The 26,489-nt window shown below is 36.9% G+C and overlaps 1 protein-coding gene across 1 annotated transcript in view; it reads left to right on the top strand.

The window, feature by feature from the left end:
• The window catches only part of wdr93 (WD repeat domain 93), a 48,687-nt gene extending 22,555 nt beyond the window's left edge, over nucleotides 1–26,132 (top strand). The window contains exons 11-17 of the mRNA XM_051920281.1: nucleotides 4,709–4,882; nucleotides 5,082–5,104; nucleotides 5,177–5,391; nucleotides 7,160–7,220; nucleotides 7,318–7,471; nucleotides 24,023–24,203; nucleotides 25,481–26,132. Coding sequence (XP_051776241.1) covers nucleotides 4,709–4,882; nucleotides 5,082–5,104; nucleotides 5,177–5,391; nucleotides 7,160–7,220; nucleotides 7,318–7,471; nucleotides 24,023–24,203; nucleotides 25,481–25,619 — 947 coding nt within the window. The 3' untranslated portion in view covers nucleotides 25,620–26,132. The remainder of the gene's footprint in view (nucleotides 1–4,708; nucleotides 4,883–5,081; nucleotides 5,105–5,176; nucleotides 5,392–7,159; nucleotides 7,221–7,317; nucleotides 7,472–24,022; nucleotides 24,204–25,480) is intronic.
• Nucleotides 26,133–26,489: the final 357 nt, after the last annotated feature.

Below are 26,489 nucleotides of genomic sequence, written 5' to 3'. Positions count from 1 at the left end.
AACTATATATTTTGGTGAATGGTACAGCTGAAAAGAGTGTACAGCTGAAAAAGATTTCAAGTGTATTACTTGGAAAGTAATGAAGATCACCACTAAGAAGAACAAGAATCAATGCGCAACAGAACTTGCAAAGATTAGTAAATCCCACCAAAAATGATATCCACATAAGAAGAAAGTGCTTCAAGTAGGCTGCCAAGGCAGTTTCATCCTTAGAGTTCCTGCAGAAATTTACAACAGTAATTGGATATTAATGTACCTTCATATTGCAACTGTTTTAGTGTACAAGACTGAGCTATAGCATAAATCAAATTTAATTTCTCACAAAAAGAGCATCCATGCCTGTATGAACGTGTCCTTTTGAAAAATATATTTATCTGAAAAGATTGTGGAAAGATATTTTATAGTCTGACAGGGTCAAGATTTTATTTTTCTGACTTTAATTCCAAAAGATCTATTTAGAACCTTTTGATGTAGGACCAATGAAGTTCATCATCATCCAAAGGCTTCCTACTGTGAAGCATGAAGTTATCAGGGCAGGGGAAAAAATTAATAAGGTGTATATATATACTGTATATTTATATATAGTGCTGTGAAAAAGTATTTGCCCCTTCCTATTTTCTTATTTTTTTCCATGTTTGTCACACTTAAATATTTCAGATCATCAAACAAATTTAAATATTAGACAAAGATAACCCAAATAAATACAAACTGCAGTTTTTAAGTGATAATTTTATTTATTAAGGAAATAAAACTATCCAAACCTACATTTCCCTATGTGAAAAAGTAATTTCCCCTCTTGTTAAATCATGAAGTAACTGTAGTAAATCACATTTTCACATTTCACTTGCCACACCCAGGCCTGATTACTGCCAGACCTGCTGAATCAAGAGATCACCTAAATAGAACCTGTCTGACAAAGTGAAGTAGGCGAAAAGATCCCATAAAGGAAGACATCATGCCGCGATCTAAAGAAATTCAGGAAAAGATGAGAAACAAAGTAATTGACATCTATCAGTCTGTAAAAGGTTACAAAGCCATTTCTAAAGGTGAGAGCCATTATCCACAAATGGATTAAACATGGAACAGTGGTGAATCTTCCCAGGAGTGGCTGGCCTGCAAAAATTACTCCAAGAGTGCAGCGACGACTCATCCAAGAGGTCACAAAAGAACCCAGAACAACATCTAAAGAACTACAAGCCTCACTTGCCCCAGTTAAGGTCAGTGTTCATGACTCAACCATAAGAAAGAGACTGGACAAAAATGGCATGCATGGCAGAGTTCCAAGGCAAAACCACTGCTGACCAAAAAGAACATAAAAGCTCATCTCACTTTTGCCAAAATCCATCTTGATGATCCCCAAGGCATTTGGGAAAATATTCTGTGGACTGATGAAACAGGAGTTGAACTTTTTGGAATGTGTGCATCCTGTTACATCTGGTATAAAAGTAACACAGAATTTCAGAAAAAGAACATCATACCAACAGTCAAACATGGTGGTGGTAGTGTGATGGTCTGGGGCTGCTTTGCTGCTTCAGGACCTGGACGACTTGCTATGATTGATGGAACCATCAATTCTGCTCTCTACCAAAAAATCCTGAAGGAGAATGTCCGGCCGTCAGTTCGTGACCTCAAGCTGAAGCACACTTGGGTTCTGCAGCAGGACAATGATCCAAAACACACCAGCAAGTCCACCCCTGAATGGATTATAAAAACGAAATGAAGGTTTTGGAGTGGTCTAGTCAAAGTCCGGACTTGAATCCTATTGAGATGCTGTGGCATGACCTTAAAAAACCGGTTCATTCTCTGAAAACCTCCATTGTGGCTGAATTAAAACAATTCTGCAAAGAAGAATGGGCCAAAATTCTTCCACAGTGATGTGAAAGACTCATTGCCAGTTGTCGCAAATGCTTGATTATTAGGTTTAGGGGGCAATTACTTTTTCACATAGGGCCATGTAGGTTTGGATAGTTTTTTTTTCCTTAATAAATAAAATCATCACTTTAAAACTGCATTTTGTCTAATATTTAAATTTGTTTGATGAAACATTTAAGTGTGACAAACATGCAAAAAAATAAGAAATCAGCACTGTATATATATATATATATATATATACACATCTCACAGTAGGAAATGGCAGTGGCACCCAGGTCCCAGCCAGGATACTGAATACTGTATATATGTGTGCGTGTGTATAATATATATATATATATATATAAATATATATATATATATATATATATATATATATATATATATATATATAATATACAGTTATGTCCATAAATATTTGGACAGAGACAACTTTTTTCTAATTTTGGTTCTGTACATTAACACAATGAATTTTAAATGAAACAACTCTGATGCAGTTGAAGTGCAGACTTTCAGCTTTAATTCAGTGGGGTGAACAAAACGATTGCATAAAATGTGAGACTACTAAAGCATTTTTTAACACAATCCCTTCATTTCAGGGGGCTCAAAAGTAATTGAACAAATTAAATAACTGGAAATAAAATGTTCATTTCTAATACTTGGTTGAAAACCCTTTGCTGGCAATGACAGCTTTAAGTCTTGAACTCATGGACATCACCAGATGCTGGGTTTCCTCCTTTTTAATGCTCTGCCAGGCCTTTACTGCAGCGGCTTTCAGTTGCTGTTTGTTTGTGGGCCTTTCTGTCCAAAGTTTAGTCTTCAACAAGTGAAATGCATGCTCAATTGGGTTAAGATCAGGTGACTGACTTGGCCATTCAAGAATTTTCCACTTGTTTGCTTTAATAAACTCCAGGGTTGCTTTGAATGTATGTTTTGGGTCATTGTCCATCTGTATCATGAAACGCAACCCAACCAATTTGACTGCATTTAGCAGGATTTGAGTAGACAGTATGTCTCTGAACACCTCAGAATTCATTCGGCTGCTTCTGTCCTGTGTCACATCATCAATAAAAAAAGTATGGAGAAGGCGTGGAACAGCTCATTATCCAAAGCATACCACATCATCTGTAAAACACAGTGGAGGCAGTGTCATGGCTTGGGCGTGCATGGCTGCCAGTGGCACTGGGACACTGGGCCACTACTTGCAGCACCAAATTGGTTGGATTAGCTCGTTAAGCCTTAAACTTCATAGACAGGTGTGTCCAATCATGAGAAAAGGTATTTAAGGTGGTCAATTGCAGGTTGTGCTTCCCTTTGACTCTCCTCTGAAGAGTGACAGCATGGGATCCTCAAAGCAACTCTCAAAAGATCTGAAAACAAAGATTGTTCAGTATCATGGTTTAGGGGAAGACTAAAAAAAGCTATCTCAGAGGTTTAAACTGTCAGTTTCAACCGTACGGAATGTAATCAGGAAATGGAAGGCCACAGTTGCTGTTAAACCCAGGTCTGGCAGGCCAAGAAAAATATAGGAGGGGCATATGCACAGGATTGTGAGAATGGTTGCAGACAACCCACAGATCACCTCCAAAGATCTGCAAGAACATCTTGCTGCAGGTGGTGTATCTGTACATCGTTCTACAATTCAGTGCAATTTGCACAAAGAACATCTGTATGGCAGGGTGATGAGAAAGAAGCCCTTTCTGCACTCACGCCACAAACAGAGTCACTTGTTGTATGGAAATGCTCATTTAGACAAGCCAGATTCATTTTGGAACAAAGTGCTTTGGACTGATGAGACAAAAATTGAGTTATTTGGTCATAACAAAAAGCGCTTTGCATGGCGAAAGAAGAACACTGCATTCCAAGAAAAACCCCTGCTACCTACTGTCAAATTTGGTGGAGGTTCCATCATGCTGTAGGGCTGTGTGGCTAGTTCAGGGACTGGGGCCCCTGTTATAGTCGAGGGTCGGATGAATTCAACCCAGTATCAACAAATTCTTCAGGATAATGTTCAAGCATCAGTCACAAAGTTGAACTTACAAAGAGGTTGGATATTCCAACAAGACAATGACCCAAAACACAGTTCGAAATCTACAAAGGCATTTATGCAGAGGGAGAAGTACAATGTTCTGGAATGGCTGTCACAGTCCCCTGACTTGAATATCATCGATAATCTATGGGATGATTTCAAGCAGGCTGTCCATGCTTGGCAGCCATCAAATTTAACTGAACTGGAGAGATTTTTTATGGAAGAATGGTCAAAAATACCTCCACTCCATCCAGAATCCAGACACTCATCAAAGGCAATAGGAGGCTCTAGAGACTGTTATATTTGCAAAAGGAGGCTCAACTAAGTATTGATTTAATATCTCTGTTGGGGTGCCCAAATTTATGCCCCTGTCTAATTTTGTTATGATGCATATTGCATATTTTCTGTTAATCCAATAAACTTAATGTCGCTGCTGAAATACTAATGTTTCCATAAGGCATGTCATATATTAAAAGGATGCTGCTACTTTGAAAGCTCAGCCACTGATAAACAAAAATCCAAAGAATTAAGATGGGTTCCCAAACTTTTTCATATGACTGTATGTATGTATGTATGTGTATATATATATATACTGTATTTAATGGTGTGTATATGTATATACAGTATATGTGTGTGTGTGTGTATGTATATGTATGTATGTATATGTGTGTGTGTATATATATATATATATATATATATATGTACTGTATATACATACATCTATGTGTGTATATATGTGTATGCATTCTGCTAAAAAACAATTTTTAACTGTTATTTTTTCTGATATAATAAATGTAATAATTTTTTCAGACTCTGAACCAAGGCCTGATGTTGTATTGCCCAATGCTAAGCCGATTCTGTGCTCCTCTGTAAGCTCTTCCACAGGATACATCGCTTTGGGTCTTATGGATGGTGTGCTGACAATTTGGGACAGGTTATTAGGCATGTATGAAGTTTGGCTTATCTCATTTTATTTCAAAACGTGCAAACATTTCTTCCAATTATTTAATTGCAGCCTTTGAGAAGAAATATCTATTTTGTTATACATTCTTTTTGTTGCATTTGAAAAAAACCACATGGCATTTGAGCTTTTAAAGACAGTAATGATCTACCTCTGACTTCTTCCATTCAAACTAATTCAAAATATCTTAAACATCTTGACATTTTTCCAATAAATAATTAGATTCACAAAACCTCAGAATGGCAGTTACTGTCTAGGTAATAATATTTCCCTCAACTGATTATGGCTTGTTGTTTCATTTGCTGTGTTCTTTACAGGCCTCCCCATGGCAGTTGTTGTACTCCCAGACACAAGTCCTATTAACAGGGTGCAGTTTTTTTGACCCCTGTTTTGGCAATGTGGAGAACACCCCTATCAGTCTGGCCTTGCCTAACCCTAAAATTCAAGTCTTGGCTGCATGTAGTGATGGATCATCATACATCATTTCCACAGCAAGAAGCAAAGAAACAACACTGACAAGACTCACTGAAAGGTGAATTGTAAACCACATTTGTTTTTTTAATAACTTTGGAAGACTTGTTCCATTACAGATGTGTTGAGTGCCAGAGCAAATGTATAACCTTTTTGAAATGTCCGTAAGGTTCTTTTTCTGAATTTAATAGCACTAATTCTTAGACCACCACATTGCAGATATTTTTCTTTTGGGTAAGTAAAGTGTTAGTGGTAATTTTTGAAAGTAGATAAACCTGAAAGATGCCTCTTGTTCCCTCATTTTCTGTACCGTCAGACTTCTCAGAGAAATACGATGATTATACACGGCTCTCTATTTATACTTTTTCATTCCAAGAGCTTTATATCAACTGCATTTTTTACTAAGCTTAATGAATGCAAATGTTTTTAAAAATGTATGTCCTCTTGTAATTGTATCAACACCTAAATTATTTATTTTTGCATAAGAGCAGGTCCTGTCAATTGCAGACATATATAAACACAGAGACATAAATGGACAAACAGTTAATACACTGCTAGATTTTGGGACTATTTTTACCCTCAGTTCTCAAAGCTATTCAATGCCCACTTATGATCATATTCACTAATGAGTTTACTGACTTCTTTGCTCTTCCCCCCCACACCTTTGTTTTGCTGGATTTTGTATTTAGTGTTTTCTATTCATTGCCTACTGATGATTTCTTTTTTGTCTGACCAATCATGTAGTCTGTATGAGACACAGAAGTAGGAAATTTCATTGTAGTGTGCACAGATTACAATAAGCATTAAACTTCATTAACTAATGTATAGAAAGGGCACTTTCTTATGTTCAAGGATATATGTTTTGCAAAATCCCCTAACATCTGAGCTCCATGAAGGGCCTTTGCTACTGTAATCATTTTCTCACAACATGCAAAATGTTCAGGAAAAATATGTACTTTGCTACTTTAAGACTTTCATACTGGATAAAACAATGACATCTTATATAAGCATCATTATTGTATATAGTTTTTATTAAATTTTCATTTCTGCAGGAGGTGCCAGTATTCCCTACAGACTTCCATTTTACCCAACTTCAGCAGAACAATAACAGTGAAAAAATAAGTCCACCTTCTTTGTTATGTTTGTAAGAGAGATCAAAAATTGCTATGGCTTAAATTCTTCAGCTACAGCACAACACTGTAAACTGCATTATGTTCTTTGTTCTGTGTTTTAATACTCAGTTGCCTACTTGTAACTTTGACTGTGCATTGCTCCCATGAACCTTGCCTCCTACAATGTTACGTTTAGCTGCACTTCATGCACTGAAGACTTTGTCTTTTGGCAGTCTGTTTCGAGTCTTTCCTTATTCCTGTGCCATCTTAGTGATGTCATTGCTCCTGGCAATCCTTGCATCCTTTTCCCTTTCCCTTGGATCTGTATACGTACTGTGTAATTGCTGCCAGATATATTTTCATTTTTATTTTGTGATAAGTACATAATTATGTTTATTTTTAAAAAATTTTGCAAGGCAGTACAGTATGTATCATTGCTGTAATCAATACAAGCCCCACCATTAAGGCAAATTAGACATTCGCCTAGGGCGCAGATCACATGGGTTAGCTACCGAACAGTTGTTTTGCACACTGATAAGCTTGGCCTAGGGTACAAAATCAACTAGCACCGGCACTGGCTGTAATGACTGTTAGCTTAAAAAATAAACTGAATTGAATATTGTGATTACAACTACAGGAGTTTGCTCCTGAGTTTTTATTTTTTTCCAAACAAAGAGCACTGTTCTAACTTTAACTAACATATTATATATTCAACAGGGCTGATTCCACAGACAGTTTGCCTCACACATATGCTCCTATACCACTTTATCCAACTTTGGTAAGAACTCTAAATTCCTTTCCATTTTAAGGAGAAAATAAAATATAACAAACAAAAATCTGTAATATTTAATGGTACAATATTTCCTTTTGTTCAGGTTCTTCTTATTACCAGAAATGGTAAAATTACCATTATGAATACTGATGGGAAACCGGTCTGTTGCTTCTCCCTGCCACCTACACACATTTTGGCAGATCCATGGCATCCCATGTTCCTGTTAAGTCCACATAATACAGCTCTGTTCATGAAAGGTATGTGATCAATGCTAGAGATAAGATGCACTTTAGCAACATTAAACAAGCTAACTCAATGATGATTTTATTAGATATTAGTCAGTCATTATTTAGATAGTATTATTAGTCGTTTGTTATTTTAAATATTTAAAGCTGCTTATTACAGAATAGAGAAAGTTATTTATTTCTCAAAAAAATAAGTAAGATGTATCTGGATCAATAAGAGCAAAAGCAGGTAAGTGAGGTGATTTGATGTTTCCATGATATTTAGTGAATACATTTATTTTAATTCATTAAATGTAAACTGTTCATTTGAAACACCTGAATAATTAAGGTTTGCATCGGTCAAATAATTTGTTGGCATCTCAGGCTAATTTTGGTAATCATAATTGTCAGCCTCAGTGAAAAGTAAATGAACAAACCTTGTGTGAACAAAGAAAGTAAATTAAAGAAGTAGTCTGTTTATACAAAAATCTAGTTTAACAGAATGTTGCAACATTTCATGACAGTAAGTTAATTTGGTAGTTTATATGTGTAAAATGTCCAACTTAAGATTCCTTGGCATGTTTCTATGCTAGTGTTTCACAGTGACGTGGCATTTATAAGAGGTAACAAAGAACCAGCAGTTGCAGAAGCCACTCCAACTCATCTAAGGCAAAAAAATGTCTGTTAAAATACACTGGCCCAGTTTATTATATTACTTTTGTTATCTTTGTCATGGTGTTAACCAGTTAACACTGATTCACTACATAAAGATAAAAAATTAAAGTGGTATTCTGATGAGTGCATACAGCTCCAATACTCTGCATTTCAATAGCTTGATTGCTGATACGTCAGTCAGTCAGTTACTCTCAGCTCTCAGTGCTCAGACCTGCTTAATCCAAGCCATAGTCATGGGGAAATGGAGTCTGTCCCAGCATCTCTTGGTACAAGCAGGAAGTAACTCTGGACACAGCGCCAGTCCATCACATGGCCCACTCATGCACACCCATACTCCCAGTCATACTGAATCCAATGTAGAACAGCCAACTAACATAACCAGACATTATTCAAACTAAAACCCAGCATACTCCATCCATAAAGCAGCACAACTATCGACTACACTATCATGACGCCTTTATGTGTTGTTCTGTGTTTATAAAAATGAGCTGTCATACAAACAACTAACAGAGAGATGATATGTGCTTGTGATATTAAAACCAAAAGACTGTTATGATTTTAGCATCTGAAGCCTTTCTGGGCATTTTCCACAATTTTTGTTTTATTTTGGACTTTATTTTATAATTGTGAATATATTTTACAGTTATATTTATGAAGTTTCTGTGCCATCATTTTGTGTATTTTTTTGGAATGTGGCACTGGCCACTGCTTTCTCCTGTGCTTTTTGCATGGCTGCAACAATGTTCTTTGCAGTCACTGTGCTTGTTGCTGGCCACGTAACACCAGGGTCATGTAGCATGTGCCAGTGTACCCTGCCTATATAAGATGGCAGTGTCCAAGTTACTGGATATTCAAAAAATAACTTCTCATATGTGTGTCTTTTTAATCTTTCTAGAAAATCAAAAATTTTGGGGTGTTTATTTTTGACCTTGTTTTCTGTCTTACGTATTGGTCTTTGGCAATCAGTATTCTTTGGTAGTACTGGAGTTTTGACCTTGCTCACTTTTGCATCTCCTGGTCCTTGTGAAACTTTAACCTTCTTTGTCACCTGTCTTACAGCTTTGGAACAAAGGCATAGATTATCTTTACAGATATTTGATACATGAAATGAGACTTTAATGTCAAATAAATTAAAATCAAGAATAATTTTATAGGTAGTGTAACTATTTAAATTTTATGTCTTGAATTTGGTAGTAGAAATAAGTGTATCAAGTTCAAGTCCCTGTGAATTCTATAAACAGTAGAACATTTCATTATGATTTATGCATTTACAAAATTTTTAAAATAAATAAATAAGCAAACATGATACTGATTGCAAAGAATTTTCACATTTTTGTAATATAATTTTTCTCCAGGTGCCCCTCTTCTTCTTCTGCATCCCAAAAGCATAATCCGTGTGACTGTGCCTATGTAGGTGGTCTAGCACTTCATCCAGGGATAATTGCTGCCTTACACCCAATGGTGTGGGTAGATGCTCTTTTCCCACATGTCCTTAAAATCAGATTAATTAAGTGTTATATACATTGATTGATAAATGGAGGGATAAATTGATGTTTTTGTTACAATGAACTAACAAATAACACCACCAAATATACACAATTCACTTTATGATTTATTTCATATATGAAAACAATATTCTCTCCCTCTTGGTAAAAAACGAATTATATCCCTGCTTCTTGTCATAAAATTGAGTTTAGAAAATTGTACCACGAGCTCTGCAGGGTTTATACACACAATATTAAGTATGTCAGCTGATGAAATAATTTACTGTCTATAAAGAAGAGAAACAAGCTTGTATTTGCGAGTGATGGGAGAAACATCTACTGATGTTGTCTGGACTTGGACAGACATGCGTAAGAATTGTCCTATTAACAAGCAGTATGACAGAGAGTGCTACTTTAGGGACCTTCAATTAAGTGAATAAGACTGGCAAGCTTTGTTCCACCAAATAAACAGTTTTTGGCAACATTGTTGTAATTTATGAAATACCTAATTGTCTAATTCCTTTGATACTTTTAAGGCAATGATATTTACCTAAACTATAAAGTCCATCCTAGCTGACTCAATTCAGTTGTTTCTTTTTCAAATGTAATCGGGACAGACTGATGGGTCTGAGGCTAAGGATCTGCGCTGGCAATTGGAAAGGTTGCCGGTTTGAATACTGTAAACGCCAAGAAATGACTCTACTCCATTGGGCTTTTGAGCAAGGCCCTTAATCTGCAATTGCTTTGTCCTGGGTATGACATTAATCTGCATCCAACGTACAGGGAAAACTTGGGGTTTGGCGGCAGGATCGGCACTTCAGCCACCGTAAAAAACCACACACTGTTCCAGTGTTGCACTGAGGTGTCACCCGCTGCACTCAGGTCCCAATCCAGGTGGTTCATTGTGTGGTGGGTGCAGCAACAAGCTATCAGTGCATGCTCCCAACCTCTAATCAGTTCTGGAAAAAGCATTGTATTATATTTATGGAATCCTAAATCTCAAACAGCCCATTTGACACAGGAATAGATTTTCCTGACACAAGCTTTGGGCACCAAAAAAAGAAAGGGTTCTTAAAATCACTCAATATTTTTTCAAGTGGTGAAACGTATGTTTAAATTGTAATAATAACAATACTACATTCGCCTCTCCCATGCTCAAGGATCTAACATTAACTTTGTATGTTAAATAGCATTTTCTGATTTGTAAAATTACAAACAGATTGCAAACACACTTTAGTATTACTGTATACTTGTATCATTTTTATGGCACATTTCAACATGAGCAGATTTGATTCTCCACTTCTCTGTTGAAATAAATAATAAATGTCTTCTGAAATTTCAATTATGCAATTATGCTTGTTTTATTCAGCCATAAGTTGACCATTTTTTGATATTATAACTTTTGTAGATAGATAGATACTTTATTAATCCCAAGGGGAAATTCGCAAATTTACAAATTTGTAATGCAATCTTTTGCAATATACAGTATAAAGAAACCAATCCTGTAAAACCAAAAAAAAAATAAATTCAATATTTAAACAGGAAGCATACAAGATAAATGAAATGACCCGCAAAGAGAATTTGTTGATTTCTTTTGAGTTAGAAAATATGTAATTTGACAAAAATCTACAAACAATAAGAGTTGGCAGACTAGATGTCTTCATAAATTCAAGGGAAGCGCTAGAGACACAAGAATATAATTCTTTCGTCATCAGAAAAATGTTTGCCAAAACTGAAAGAATTATGTCAGAAATGATATAATTCATTAGACAAACTAAGCCATAAATAAAGGATCCGCTTGTAGATGCAGTAATGCAATACTGGGAATGTGAGCTAAGCCATGTAACCTTTATTTAGTTTAAGTATATTTGTTGTTGTTTGTATTTAATCTGGTATAGAATGGTGGCATGGGAGTTAGTTCAAGTTCAAATTTTTAATTGTGTGTGTGTTGCACAATGAAATTCTTACTTGCCAGACTCCTCAGAACAGCAGCAATAATATAATACCAGTAAAATACTCACACAGATAAAACAGAATAACTAATAATATAAATTTGCAACTATTTCTTTCCATTTTAGTACACACAGTGTTATAATATTTGTCGCTGAGATTGGCTATTCTGTAAACTTACATTCTGTGGATAGAATCTGTTCTTGAATCTACTGGTGAGAGTGCCAATGCCCCTGTACCAATTGCTAGAAGGAAAGAATGAGAAAAGTGGCTGTGCAGGGTGGCTGATGTCTTTAAAAATACTGTTTGCCTTTCTAAGGCAGGAGTGTTGTAAAAGTTCTGAACAAAAGCAGCTGGGTGCCAAGAATATTCTGTGCTGCCTTCACCACCCTCTGCAGTGCTTTACTATCTTAAGCCGAGTAGGTGCCATACGAGGTTGTGATACAACCAGTGAGGATAGACTAGACTGGGCACCTACAAATGTTAGTGAGAACAGATGTGGAAGTAGCAACACTGGTGAGTATTTTTGACAACAGCCAAAATGAGTTATGCCCACTTCAGGTCATAAGTGAAACTTGCTCCAAGAAATGTAAACTTACTGAACCCCCTCCCCCCACCTAATTCTATCCACACCGGCACCATGCAGCTGGGACTCTGGCCTGCCTTTTACATTCTGAGGTCTATGATCTGCTTCTCAGTTTGGTTCACATTAAGGGTGAGAATGTTGTCTTGGCACCACTGAGTCAACAGGTAGATCTTTTCTCTCTAAGCTGTCACATCATTGTTGGTGATCAGGCCTATTATGGTGATATAATCAGAAAATTCAATGATGGGGTGAAAGCTGCGGCTGGCTATGCAGTTGTAGATGAACAAGAAGTAGAGAAGGGTTCCTAGTACACCATCTTGTGGAGTATCAGTGTTGAGGGTCAGTATGGAGGATGCAATGCTACCAATCTGCACATGATGAGATTTGTTGGTTAGTAATTCCAAAAATTCAGTAGTATAGTGTGGCCCAGAGTTCTAAATAGAGGAGGTTGGTGTTAAACTCTGCTAGTACAACAATGTTAAATGTTGAGCTGTAGTCAATGAATAGGACTGTGAAATAATAGTTTTTATCATCCATATGGCCAGACTGGTATAGAGTGCAAGGCATATGGAATCTCCTGTGGACCAGCTGTGATGGGATACAAAGTGAGGTAATCATGGAATATTTTGTTTAATCTGTCCCAATTCAAGTCTCTAGACAGTTCACTTTTGCTTTCCTAGTTGTTGTCTTTTTAAATCAGGTAAAAAGGGACCACAGATTCTCTCAGAAGTGTAGACTCACACCTTCAGTTCCTTGGGTTCAGCACCTGTCTCAGCCCCTATGGCATGTGCATATTTTCATTACACATCCCAGTGACTTGCATACTCCTGTTGGTAAATGGGATCTACAGTGTAAACTTGTCCAGTATGTTTGAGCATGGGTGTGTGCATATGTAGGGCCTGCATTGGACTGGTGCCTGCATTGTATGTAATGCTATTAGATTATTGAATACTATGAAAAGATAGATAGATAGATAGATAGATAGATAGATAGATAGATAGATAGATAGATAGATAGATAGATAGATAGATAGATAGATAGATAGATAGATAGATAGATAGATACTTTATTAATCCCAAGGGGAAATTCACATACTCCAGCAGCACCTTACTGATAAAGAAAATATTAAATTAAAGAGTGATAACAATGCAGGTATACAGACAGACAATAACTTTGAATAATGTTAATGTTTACCACACCCCACCCCACCCCCCGGGTGGAATTGAAGAGTCACATGTGTGGGGGAGGAACGATCTCCTCAGTCTGTCAGTGGAGCAGGAAAGTGACAGCAGTCTGTCGCTGAACCTGCTCCTCTGTCTGGAGATGACACTGTTTAGTGGATGCAGTGGTGCCTACAATAAAGCCTGCCTTCCTCACCAGTTTGTCCAGGCGTGAGGCGTCCTTCTTTTTTATGCTGCCTCCCCAGCACACCACCACATAGAAGAGGGCGCTCGCCACAACCGTCTGATAGAACATCTGCAGCATCTTATTGCAGATGTTGAAGGATGCCAGCCTTCTAAGGAAGTATAGTCGGCTCTGTCCTTTCTTACACAGAGCATCAGCATTGGCAGTCCAGTCCAATTTATCATCCAGCTGCAGTCCCAGGTATTTATAGTTCTTCTCCCTCTGCACACAGTCACCTCTGATGATCACAGGTTCCATGAGGGGCCTGGGCCTCCTAAAATCCACCACCAGCTCCTTGGTTTTGCTGGTGTTCAGGTGTAGGCGAAAAAGCAGATTCAGAAAATAAAGAGATACAGTGCATAAGAATTTTAGCTCCCCAGTTAACGGTGAATGCAAATCATTTAAAGGAGATTATAGGATAGATGTTCAAATAGTGTGGACCCTTTAGACCTTAATTCTGTCTTCAAATCCATGGAACTGCATTTCCTTTTAAAACTTTTATTATTACTTTGGTTAAGTACTTAAGAAAATAAATTTACTGAAAATGATAATTATTATGAAATACTGTAACACTGTACAGTAAATATAGAAAAATAAAATAATGTACATACCAAAGAAGACAAGTTGTGTTCTAAGGTAGTTGAGCTCATGCCCAGTGTGTTAGCAAAGACACATTTTTCCTTCTTCATTCCAGTTCGCTTATATTAGTTGAACTTGCTGGTGCTCTCTTGTGGCCAATGCAGTTGATGTTCATTATACTTTAAAAAAATGGAGATAATAGTGCTGTGAATTTCTCTCAGGCAGTAGCTCCACATTCCCTTACAGTATGTCTCTTAAAAATAGATTTTTTTAATGAATAATTACAAAAATATAAAAGGTCAATGTGACATAAAGGAATGTCTTTGCTATGAGGGCAATTTTTTTTAGTGATTGATAGAAAATGTTTCCTGCACTTGATGTATTGTAATACTACACAATAGGTTCAAAATGTTACCACAAGATGGCAGCTGAATTCTATTATTGTGTGCAATCGACTGTTAGTGATTTATTATCTTGTTCATAAAAGCTTTTTATCTGACTTGCTGTGTGTTTTATGTCTGAATGTTTTTTAAGCTTTATCCTTCCTTCTAAAAACTCAAATTATAGTGACTTGATAAAACTATCCCTTCTGGAACAGTTAATTTTATTTATGTGAACTCATTAGATAATTAGTAATTTGTAGTTAGTATTTGTGTCTACCTGTGAACTTGTCACAGCAATCTGAGCCTATTTTTAGTGAGTAATTGGAATTGAATTGGATCGATTTCCTTGAATATTTTTTAGACGCCATGCTGAAATATCTATTCATCCATTGTTGCACCTGCTTAATCTAGTTAAAATACTGAAAATGTTATAACATGAAATAAAAAATACAATTCTGTAATACAATATCACGCAAAAGTCTGTAGTGAAGTTGGAAGTTAGAAGAATCAAACTGAAGTGGCGCTTTGGTGCTGTGCTGCTTCAGGCCTCCAGAACCTTGAATTCAGTCTATGCAATGCCCCTATTACGCTTGCATGTTCTCCATTTGCCTGAATGAGTTTTCTTCAGGTTACTGAGCTCTCCTCCCACCTTCCCAAAATGTGTTTTATAATAATTGGTGACTCTAATCTGCCCCTGTATCACAGAGTGAGAGTATATTCAGGACTGGCGCTTTGTCCAGTGTTTCTTCTAGCTTTTCATTCAGTGCCATGTCACCACATATTAAATAACTTCTTTGGAAAACAGATAAATGTAATAGGTGGGGTGATGTGTATAGTGGTATTCTTGTATTTAATCATTTATTAGTTTAAACTATTAAAGGAAAGTTTTAGGGGTCCCTACATTCTATCTTGGAGCCATCCCTAAATATGCTCACCTATTACTGGTAAAAGCTGCCTTTACACCTGGTACTAACCTGTGTTTTCAATGATTCAGCCACAAGCAGAATGCAAATGACCTCATTGAAAGGCAGGCATAAATACATTTGTGATCAGATCACTCAGACTGCAATCATAAAGTAGGTGGACAAAAATGGATACCAGACACACTTAATACAAGTGTAAATCTATCCATGTACCGTGATCATGTAGACAAAAGCTGATTTTCATTTTTCACAGGTAAAGGCCATGTCTATTCATGGCCACAACACATTAGACAACTTTTCAGTAATGGCCTTCATTTAAAAATATCTAGAGAGTCGGAGGCGGTCGGTGGTGTGTTCCCATGAAGATCAGTTTTGGAATGTGACGTGCCCTGAAACTCACTCCAACAAAATCAAGCAGGTTTGAGTTTGTGATTAGTAGTAGGGATGGGCTTGTGTGGCATGAGAATTGACAACCAATGAATGGTCATCTGGAAGTACAATGCACAGAATGCAGTGATGAAGAATAAGGAATGCATACTACAATAGAATGGAGAAAAGAAGGAAAAAGGCTGAGATTGTGGCTGAACTCACTATACTTTTAAACCCTTTATACAGTGCTGCCTCTGTCAGGCAGTATGCTATTGGCTGGCACAACAAAGTGTGAGGACAACTGTTCTGGAAAATCCTCATGCACTCGCTAAATATGACATACCTAGTAATTTTCTGTCGTGTAAATTGTCATGGTCCAGTGATGAGATCAGCAAAGGCCCTCAATAATTCTAGCATACGTTTTGACTAGAAGTTAAATAATGTGACATTGGCTGAAGGTGACATCAAGTCTCTATCCAGACACAATGCCCAAAGAGCAGATGCATTTTAATTCCTGGTGTAAATGTAATCCGACTAAATTATATACAAAAAATTCAGATGCATATTAATGCCAGGTGTAAAGCGGGCCGAAGGTGCCTAGAGTGAGAGCAATTAGTATTGTTTATACTGACTAACATAGTCTGTAATATGCACATGGAAAACAGTTTCACTAACTCACTGTATTAAGCTTTTCAATAATATTAACAATTGGATTAATGACACTACTCAGTTTGTAAAGTTGAAAATGGTGATTTAAACACCAAAATGCTGCTGATTCACAAAAGGCGCTTTTTTGTTAGTAGAGGGTTAAAATGGAGTTTTTGAGAAAAGCTCAGAATTAATTAGTCAAATCATTTAACAATGCTTATTTAGAAGAACATTTCAAACTTATGCTCACAGTTTTTGAGTGAGGTGTCACTTTGATGAGCATTGTGTTGTAGTAATTACAGTACGTAAATAATAATTCATAACAATTAATTCATACATTTCTGCCCTCCCAGATAGATTGGGGTGTTCAACTCCAGTCTTGGTTGGCTGCAGTGACTGCAGGTTTTCATTCTAACCCTTTTCCTAGTCAGTGAGCAGTTTTCACTGCTAATTAACACCTTTTCCCTTCATTTTTATAGCTGTTTTTAAGGATTCAGTACTCTGAATGTATTCATTTTTTCATTAATTGGCAGCCAAACAAAAATGAGATGTGAAACGAGCCAACAGATGACCAGCTAAATTGGAACGTCAAACTCCAGCCAATTTCATTCCAACCAGTTTCTTAATGAGAAACCAATTCTTGCTATTAATTAAAGCCATTATTGAATATCATGATTAGTTACTGCTCTCATTCTGCCACAGCAGACTGTTGATTTTTTCTGTTTTTTCTAAGACCACTGTAAAGATGTTTTGGTGACCTGAGCAGACCAACATGACCAAGACCTTCACCTTTCTTTATTTTCCGGTTAGCTGCTGGTCATGTGGTGGCTTGTTTTGTGTCTCATTATCATTTGGCTGCTCATTAAGGAAAAAGAAATAACTTAGGGGTCTGAATCATGTCAATTAAACTATGGCAAAACAAGTTACTCAGCAGCAAAAACAGCTTACTAATTAAGAAGATGGTTAGAATGAAAAGCTGCAGCCACTGCGGTCCACCAGGACCGGAGTTGAACACCCCTGAGATAGCTGATTAATGCCCAAATTCCCTAATAAGTCCCAGATTGAACAAACTCTCAAGCTCCACTTCCTACGCTGAATCCTTCCATTGTTATTCCTAGAAGTGAAGATGGAGGAATGCCTCTGCATGTGGAGCTACACATGGTGTTTATATCGTGGGCTGTAGTGCTAGCTTGGGTTCGTTAGGTAAATTAAATGCTTTAAAAATGTTATTTGATCATTTAGATGCAATTTCTCTGATGTTAGATTTTTCACAAAAGACTTGAAACCATTCAGTAATAAAAAATTGTAAAAATAAAGAAAATCTGAAAGAAAAATATATATTTTTACAGCATTGTTGCTGAGACTTAAGCTGACTTTATTCTCATATACTGACTTACAATATGTGCAGATGAGCTGAAAAAAAAATCTGACGAATGTGCTCAGGATTACTTGCAGTGCCTGTAAAAAGTAGTCACCACCTTGGAAGTTTTTTTCATTTTATTGCTATCCAACATTGAATCACAGTGTATTTAATTTGGCTTTTTTGGCTCTTTTTTAAATTCACTGTGAATCAGTATTGCCTTATTATAAAATATGAGAACTTGCAAGGGGGTGAATACTTTTTACAGACAATGTATACAAATGCTACTTGATTTTATTTAACTAAATCAATACAGTGTATATCATACTATGATTATTCATAGGGTTTTTTTTTTCAACATTCTGTTACAGTGTAACAATCAACAATCACTGTATGTTTGTCAGTTAACTCTGTTGCTCTACTTGGATGTCATCCTACAATGGACATTTGGATACAGTATGTAGGGAGGGCAATTAAATGCCAAAATAAGCTAAAACATTGTTTTTACTGATTTTTTTTTTTCATTGATTGGGTAGATAGTACTTTTGGCTTTTGGGTGGGCCATGTCCAAATGTTATTTATTAAGAGTTATATAGTGACTGTTTAGAATATAAAATAATAAGTCAAAAGTAGGAGAACATTTGTTTAATGCAGGTTTACCAGTTTTTTTTTCAATCTTATGCTCTGCTCATATACACCATCAATAAATGAGACACTAGATAGATAGATAGATAGATAGATAGATAGATAGATAGATAGATAGATAGATAGATAGATAGATAGATAGATAGATAGATAGATAGATAGATAGATAGATAGATAGATAGATACTTATAGATATAGTATATATATATATAGATAGATAGATATATACCAAGGATATCTTGCCCTTCCCAACTGTTGACTCATTGTCTGAGACCGTCCATCCTCTTTGCTATTTCTCTGTTGCCACACGGGAAGAGGTGGAGGATGTCATCAGGAAAATGAAACCGTCTACTAGTTCCCTGGACCCTTTCCCCTCACCCTTGCTGAGGGCCAACATTTCTGCCATCTCTCCACTTATCACCAGGATAATAAATCAGTCCCTCCTGGCTGGCCATATTCCTTCTGCACTAAAAACTGCTGTCATCAGACCTCTACTGAAAAAATCCACCTTGGATCCTGAAGTTCTCTCCAATTATAGGCCCATCTCCAATCTTCCATTTCTCTCCAAAGTCCTGGAAAAAATAGTTGCAGCACAACTTCACGATCATCTGAAACTGAACAATCTGTTTGAAAAGTTTCAGTCTGGTTTTCGCCCTGGCCATAGCACTGAAACAGCCCTGGTCAGGGTCACCAATGATCTTCTGATGACGGCAGATACTGGTTCACCTTCACTACTTATCCTCCTTGACCTGACAGCTGCTTTTGGCACAATAGACCATAACATCCTTCTTCACCGCCTGCAATACACTATTGGACTCTCAGGAATTGTTCTAAATTGGTTTACATCATACCTGACTGGCAGAACTGAGCATGTCGCCCTTGGCAGCGCAAAGTCCCACACCCACAACGTCGCCTGTGGTGTTCCACAGGGCTCTGTGCTGGGCCCTATCCTTTTTAATATCTACATGCTCCCCCTTGGAACTGTCATTGGCAGACATGGTTTATCGTTCCATTGCTATGCCGATGACACTCAGCTTTACCTCAGGACTACTCCCACCTCCTCTACTGCTCCTCTGCCAACATCTACATTGTCTACCTGCCTGGAGGAGATAGAGGCTTGGATGAGGCTCAATTTTCTTCAGTTGAACAGATCCAAAACAGAAGCCATCTTAGTTGGTACATCACATCATCTTCGCTCTTCTACCATCACCAGTATTACTTTCTCTGGCCAAAATATTCCTCTTTCCACATCTGTTACTAATTTGGGTGTTAGAATGGACTCCCAACTTACTTTTGACACCCACATCAAATATCTCTGTAAGTCATCTTTTTACCATCTCAAGAACATCGCCAAACTCCGCCCATTACTCACCCTGGCAGATGCAGAGAAGCTCGTCCATGCCTTTGTCTCTTCCAGGCTGGATTACTGTAATGCACTCCTCATTGAGATTCCTGGCAAGAGTATCCAGAGACTCCAGTATATTCAGAACAGCGCTGCCAGGATCCTGATGAGGGTGCGAAAGTATGATCACATCACCCCAATCCTGAAAACCCTTCACTGGCTCCCTGTTTCATTCAGAATAGAGTACAAGGTCTCCCTTCTTACCCATCAGTGCATTTATGGACATGCCCCTCTTTATCTACAGGAACTCCTTACCCCCCATAACTCCTTACGTTCCCTCCGCTCTGTACTCACTAACACTCTTCAAGTCCCCAGAACTAAGCTCAGCAGCATGGGTGACAGGGCGTTTTCATCGGTGGCGCCGAGGCTGTGGAATGCCCTCCCTGATTACCTGAGAGCCCCACAGTCGACTGAGGCCTTTAAGCGAAACCTAAAACTCATCTTTTTAGAAAGTCATTTTGTTAAAGTATTTTATAGACTCTTCTGTTCTTTTTTTTTATTTTATTATTCTATTTTTACTCTGTAGCACTTTGGGATTGCTAAAATATAAAGTGCAATATAAATAAAATTTATTATTATTATTATTATTACTTTATTAATCCCAAGGGGAAATTCACATACTCCAGCAGCACCTTACTGATACAAAAAAACAATATTAAATTAAAGATTGATAATAATGCAGGTAAAAAAACAGACAATAACTTATATAATGTTAACGGTATAATGTTAATATATAATGTTTATATAATCTTAATATAATGTTAACAGTATATGATGCAGTGAAAAAGCTTTTGTGAAGTTTAAATTAAAAAAAATGATACATTTCCCATTAGTTGCATTTTTCAGCTCTAAGACTGCTAACAGACAATATGGAACACTAGTATGTGCATGTAAACATTTTTTCGGCATTGTTCTCCCATGTCTACAGTAGTTTTACCTATGCTTCCCTCTTCTTCATTTTTTGTTCAGTAAGGGGATTGCCATGTATTGGTTGTCAACGCTGAAAGAAGCTTTATTACAGGTCAATAAACCAGATTTACCTACCATCTTAGACTTGCATAGGTTTAGGAGCAATCCTCTGGGTGGTGGATCATTTTTTGCTCACCCAGATTTGACCTTCTCGCTGAAGTGGCACTGTGTCATGTATGGAAAAAGAGTGAATCTGAAAACTCTGAAAGCAGGTCAGTGCTACTGCTGTTATGCGAGGGTTTCTCCCCTTGCTGGGATTCAAATTCCTTTTCATGTCTTTTTTGTTCATTTTTGATTCTTTTGTTTATGTTAATATTCTTGATCATTTAGTTCCTATGTGTCTATGTATCTTCATGTTCCATTTGTTTTGTGGGTGCTTCCCTAAGAGGTGGGGCCACCTGCTCATCCCCATCAAGGGACTGCCCACTGCCCTATAAAGGCTAACAAAAACCCACAGTCTGCTGTGGTACAATGTATGCTCTTGCCGTTGTGAGTTCTTGTCATTATTTTTATTGTGCTTTGTGGATTATCTGAATTTTTGACTTCTTGATCTATTGTGTTTTTTATGTTTGTTTTTTTTTTTTGTTTTTTTTTACCTTTCTGTAAATATTTGTATTGGGCCACTGGATTTATGAAAGCAACTCTCTCTGTGCTGTTGTGATGTAGAGAATTTTTGCATGAAATAAATGTTTTTATTTTATAAAGATTCTTCATCTGCCACTTATGCTTTTACAAGCTGAAGCTTGTAGCTTTTGTTACTATTTTTAAGAGTTATTTTAAGGTAATCTCCAAGTCATGAAAGTTGCATTGCATATGTCAGTTATTAGGATGCATGTTGAGGTTGGCATGTAGAGTATACTTTTGTTGACCAATATGTTGATGGCAATTTGGTAAGAATGCCATTGGCTTATTTTATTCCGCTTATTTTCCCATTTTTCTACTCCAGAAACTACCAACTGCCTGAAGTACAGGTATTAAAGTAAGATGTGCAAATCAAAACTTGTTTTGATTATATTGCCCTATATTCAGAACGTTTTTAGGAAAATAATAGATTTGATGATGGACATTTGTGGCATTTTGTTTATATATCATTCATAGGAAATTATTTAATTATTGTGCAGCTCTGATAAAATTTGAATTTATCTGGCAAACATGTCAGCTAAATAGAAAAATATTCACCTATTATTATCTATATACTTGACTGACTGACTCATTCACTCACTCACTTAACAATACAAACACCATTTTCCGTTTAATTAAAAGTGAAATTCAGCAAAGACAGTATGTATCTGCTAAAAAAGAACATTTTGTTATATCAATATTTAGAAGTAAAAGCAACCCTTACAATAGAAAGACTCAATATTCCAATGTCTAAAAAAACACTTGGTGACTGCAGAAAAAAGAAAACTCGCTGCCCCATGTTTTTTTATTTGTCTATGATAATACTATAGCAAAGACACATTGTGTCTTTTTTTCGGCACAGTGCTGAGATGAAACTTAGAAAGAAACAGTGCTAGTTGGAAATTTGGGGCTTGCTTGTTTATGCAAATGAAAGTTGTCAGGCATTGGACAGGGCACACAATTAGCGGCAGCGACCAATAGGGTGGATTGATGAATGAAATAGGGGAGGTGCCCCGGACAGGAAAAAAAGACAAAATGAAGTGTGGTGTAGAGAGTGAGCTGTGAAGTAGCAGAAGAAAAGTTCTGCAAAGCTCAAGGAAGCTGTGGTTAGCATGTACATTATAAAGCTCAAATGTGGGTGCCAAGAGCTGTGGCTGTGAGCTCAGGTGTTGCTTCACTAGAAGCAAAAAGGGAGGTAAGGGAGAAGTAGAATAGAAAATGGTGTCCTCGGGTCTAAGATAAGCCAGGAGCGACGGTGTTCCTTGGTCAGTTTGAAAGCTAGCACAGCTCAGATAAGAGATCCTCTATGGCCAGAACATGGAGCGGCTGGACATTGTACATGGTTCATGATATTATTTCTTCATACCTGTTCTTTTCTGTGAAATTCTTACTTCTCTCCTGCTTTGTACATCACTCCTTCATAAAAAGTTCTTCCCTTGGTGGTCACCATTAGTGAGTCAAATGTCTTCTTTCCTTTATTTACAAAGATGACACTGCAGTACATACACAGAGAAAACAACCCCAAAATGAAAAACGTTCAATACATTGCATAGGCAGTGTAAATGTGCAGCCAGTAGATGTCATTTGTTTGTTGAGAGTTTAAAGTAAAACACATCAGTGTTAGAACTTTATTTTCTGATTATGACTTCTGATGACACTGAATGAGCGGTGTTTATGAAAGTGTGCTTGCTCCATACACCAAGTGCTGGACGCCAAGGGGAACCCAAGGTTGTCAAACTCTGAAGATACTGTGTGGGTTCTGTTACCGACTGGGCACTGTTGATGAAAGTAAAAGTGTCTAGACTTCGTACATCAAGAAGAGCACTCTCATTAAAGTCTGCAGTATATACAAAAGGAGGCACCACTTGTGGTAGTGAAGGGGTCTGTACTTCAGACACCAAGGGGAACCCCACATGTCATTGAAGTCTAATAATACTAACAACCCACTATGAACAATGAAGGGCGGTGTCCATCCACCCTGCTGAAGGCTCCACATGGGCTACGACCGCAACTGTCCCAAGTGTTACATTCAAATCAGATTTTTACACAATGTTCTTCAGGAGAAATTACATTTATGCCCAAAATTCCCATTATTCAAACAAATTACCTGTTTCAATTTAAAAGAATATGTTTTCCTGTAAAATTGTGTTTTGCAATGACCATCAACAAAAGCAAGGTTAGTCAGCAGAAAAAGCAGGAATCGATCAATCTGAGGCTTTAATCATGGGCAATTATATGTAGCATATTCAGGAACTCCAGTGACCTTGTAACATTAGCCCATGGCTTAAAACAAAATCAAATATTGTGTACAGAAAACTACCTAGTTAGTTACATAGTACTTCTGATACATCTGATTAACTGATGGCGCAATACAGTACCTCAGTCCCATTATCTCAGAAAATTTCCTAGGCAAAGCTGGGTAACACAGCAAGTATTACAAGAAATAAATGCTGAAATGCTTAGTAAGTGCTACTGTAAGGTAAAAAACAAAGAAGAAAAAAGGTACATGATATGGAGAAAAAGTCAAATAACGACTTTCTGATAATATTAAGTGAAGCATTTGTAAATTTTGTTTTTCACTTTCAGCGGATCTGAAATTATCACTTGATGAAATGTCAGAGAGACAGGATGTGGACAGCTCACTCTTCATTTTCAGGTTTTGTCATTTTTCTGTGATGGAATCCTACAATAACTCAGAAATTTATTCCAAGCCCTTGAAGTGCTCGGAATCTTGGGAAGAGTGGACTGATCGTTATTTTCAATACAGGTCAGAAATTCTTCATTTTATAAATTGAATGAACTGACCAATTTAAAAGTGTCAGAAAAGTTATATGTTGAAAAGAACAGAATACATCCTTAAGATTTTGAAATTAGTAATACTAGAACCTTTTGTATTTGTTAAGTCCTTATAGTAGATAAAGCTATAATTTGGCAAATTTTATGTATTAAAAAAGCAGATTTTGTATAAATAATAAACTGAGTGCAGCTTTTGGCACCCTTGTTAGTGCTGCTGCTTTGCAGATCTAGTTAGATCCTGGTTTCAAACCCTGTGGGCAGTTATTGTTTGTGTGGACTTTGCACATTCAATCTGTATAGGTTTCTCTGCAGGGACTCTGGTTTTACTCCCATATCCCCCAATAGCCTTAACATCAGGTTAACTGGTTAACCCAAATGTGTGACCATTGTAATAGCAAGAGGAGATAGAAAGAAAGTTTGGCGATCCACCCCGTATATTACAGGTATAAGATAAGCAAGCAAAACTATTGAATTGTCACAAAAGACTGAGTCCAAATAGAACTGAATGGGGAGGAGAGGTGCCGGGTTTTTATAGTTGGTGTGCAGGAAGAGGTGGGTCTGTGGTGGGAGTGGCGGAAATTAAGTCAGTAGGAGGGTGTGGTCTGGACAGGAAGTTAATGCTGGGTTTCCCTTCTGATGGTCTGTAGAAGAGGGAGAAAAGAGGTTAGTGCACTACGTCAACCCCGAGCTGACATCTTACCCTCAGTTAAGCCCTGTGACTTCCTCCTGTGCGCACGTGTGTGACACCATTTGTCACCTACAATGGACTGGTGCCTTGCCCAGGGCTGTGTGTTGCCTTAAACCCAAAAAAGACTGTGGCTCAACACAACCTTAAATTGGAACTAATCAAATTTCACAATGTTACGTTAATTAAAATGGAGGCTTTTTTGTTCTAATTTCAATTAATTTCAGTCCATTTATACTCATGCAACAAACGTGTTTAGAAGAATTATATGAAATAAATCAGAACTGAATAATTGATTAAAAATAAATCAATGGAAGCAAATTTCATAGAGCATTCTTCTTTAAAAAATTTGGAAGCAAAAGAAAAAGGAGCCTCAATCTGTTTAAAATCTACAAGTGGCATCCAGTGAGCAAATTTCAATTGTCCTACTATGCTATATCAGATGGAAAAATGATCACCCTTATTTTGCAGCCTTGTCAAAAGCAATTTTATCGCTTGGCAACATATATGAAGAATACCTGAGTAATCAAAAGATACTTTTTCTTTTTTTCTTTCACTCCCAGGCTTTTGTCACAGACGTACAGAAATGAGAAGACTACCACATGTTGGAGACAACTACAAGAACATACTGAGCTTGAGAGACAACAGAAAGGTGCTCAAATGAATGCCATGATTGACAAAACAATTAGCCGGGGAAAATAGCAAAACCTTACACAGAGATATGTAACTGAAATCTAGCTGATGGTCCACAAAATGAAGTTTAGCATCTTACCTTTTAACATTTAAAATGATTAAATTAGAGATACCATGCTTTCAGAATGGAAATAGAAAGTAATTGAGCTTGGATTAAAAATATATCAGTAAAGAAAGAAATGAGATGCTGCGGTATGAAGGAATGTAGATGCCTCATTTGCATGCGCACCTGCTTACCTTTAAACCTGTGTTTCACTTTTAACACCTAATGGTTACTTTTTAAACTGTACACTCCATGAAATCTGTGTGAAATCAGGATTATCCTGCTCCTCATGGGCTCTGCTTACTGTAATGAATACCAAATGTTTTATGCCCCTAAATTCATGGAGGCAAAGCAGACGTTTAATTTTTTGGAACATTATTTATACAACATAAAACTGTAATATTACAATGTCAGGTATCTATATAAACATACTGTGTTTTGCAATTAGTCATTAATATTAAACAGTGTAGTACCTAGAATTCTGTGTTGGAATTGCAGTGAATTTTAAAGTTTGTTATGTAAGCCTTTTATAATGGTAACTGATCCATTTGCAGCAAAGACATCTTCGTGCTAAGCACAACTACAGAGGCACAGAGACCCCCATTAGCTTTCAGCTGGTCTGATTACTTATACTTTCTGTTCTTTTCTGACATTTACTTCACCACTATATTACAAAATCATGTGAAAAAGTAAGTACACCCCATGAAATATTTTTTAACATATATGCACATATCAAGATTTGATCTTAATTTAAACAGTATGTAAAGATAAAAGTGATGTAAATCTGATATGGTGTTTGCTATATTTTGTAGTCCATTATATAATTTAAAGAAACA

This window comes from Erpetoichthys calabaricus, chromosome 17, assembly GCF_900747795.2.
Source record: "Erpetoichthys calabaricus chromosome 17, fErpCal1.3, whole genome shotgun sequence".
In the NCBI taxonomy this organism is placed as follows: Eukaryota; Metazoa; Chordata; class Cladistia; order Polypteriformes; family Polypteridae; genus Erpetoichthys; species Erpetoichthys calabaricus.
Note: the sequence above shows the minus strand (reverse complement) of the source record. Positions and strands in the feature narration are given on the sequence as shown.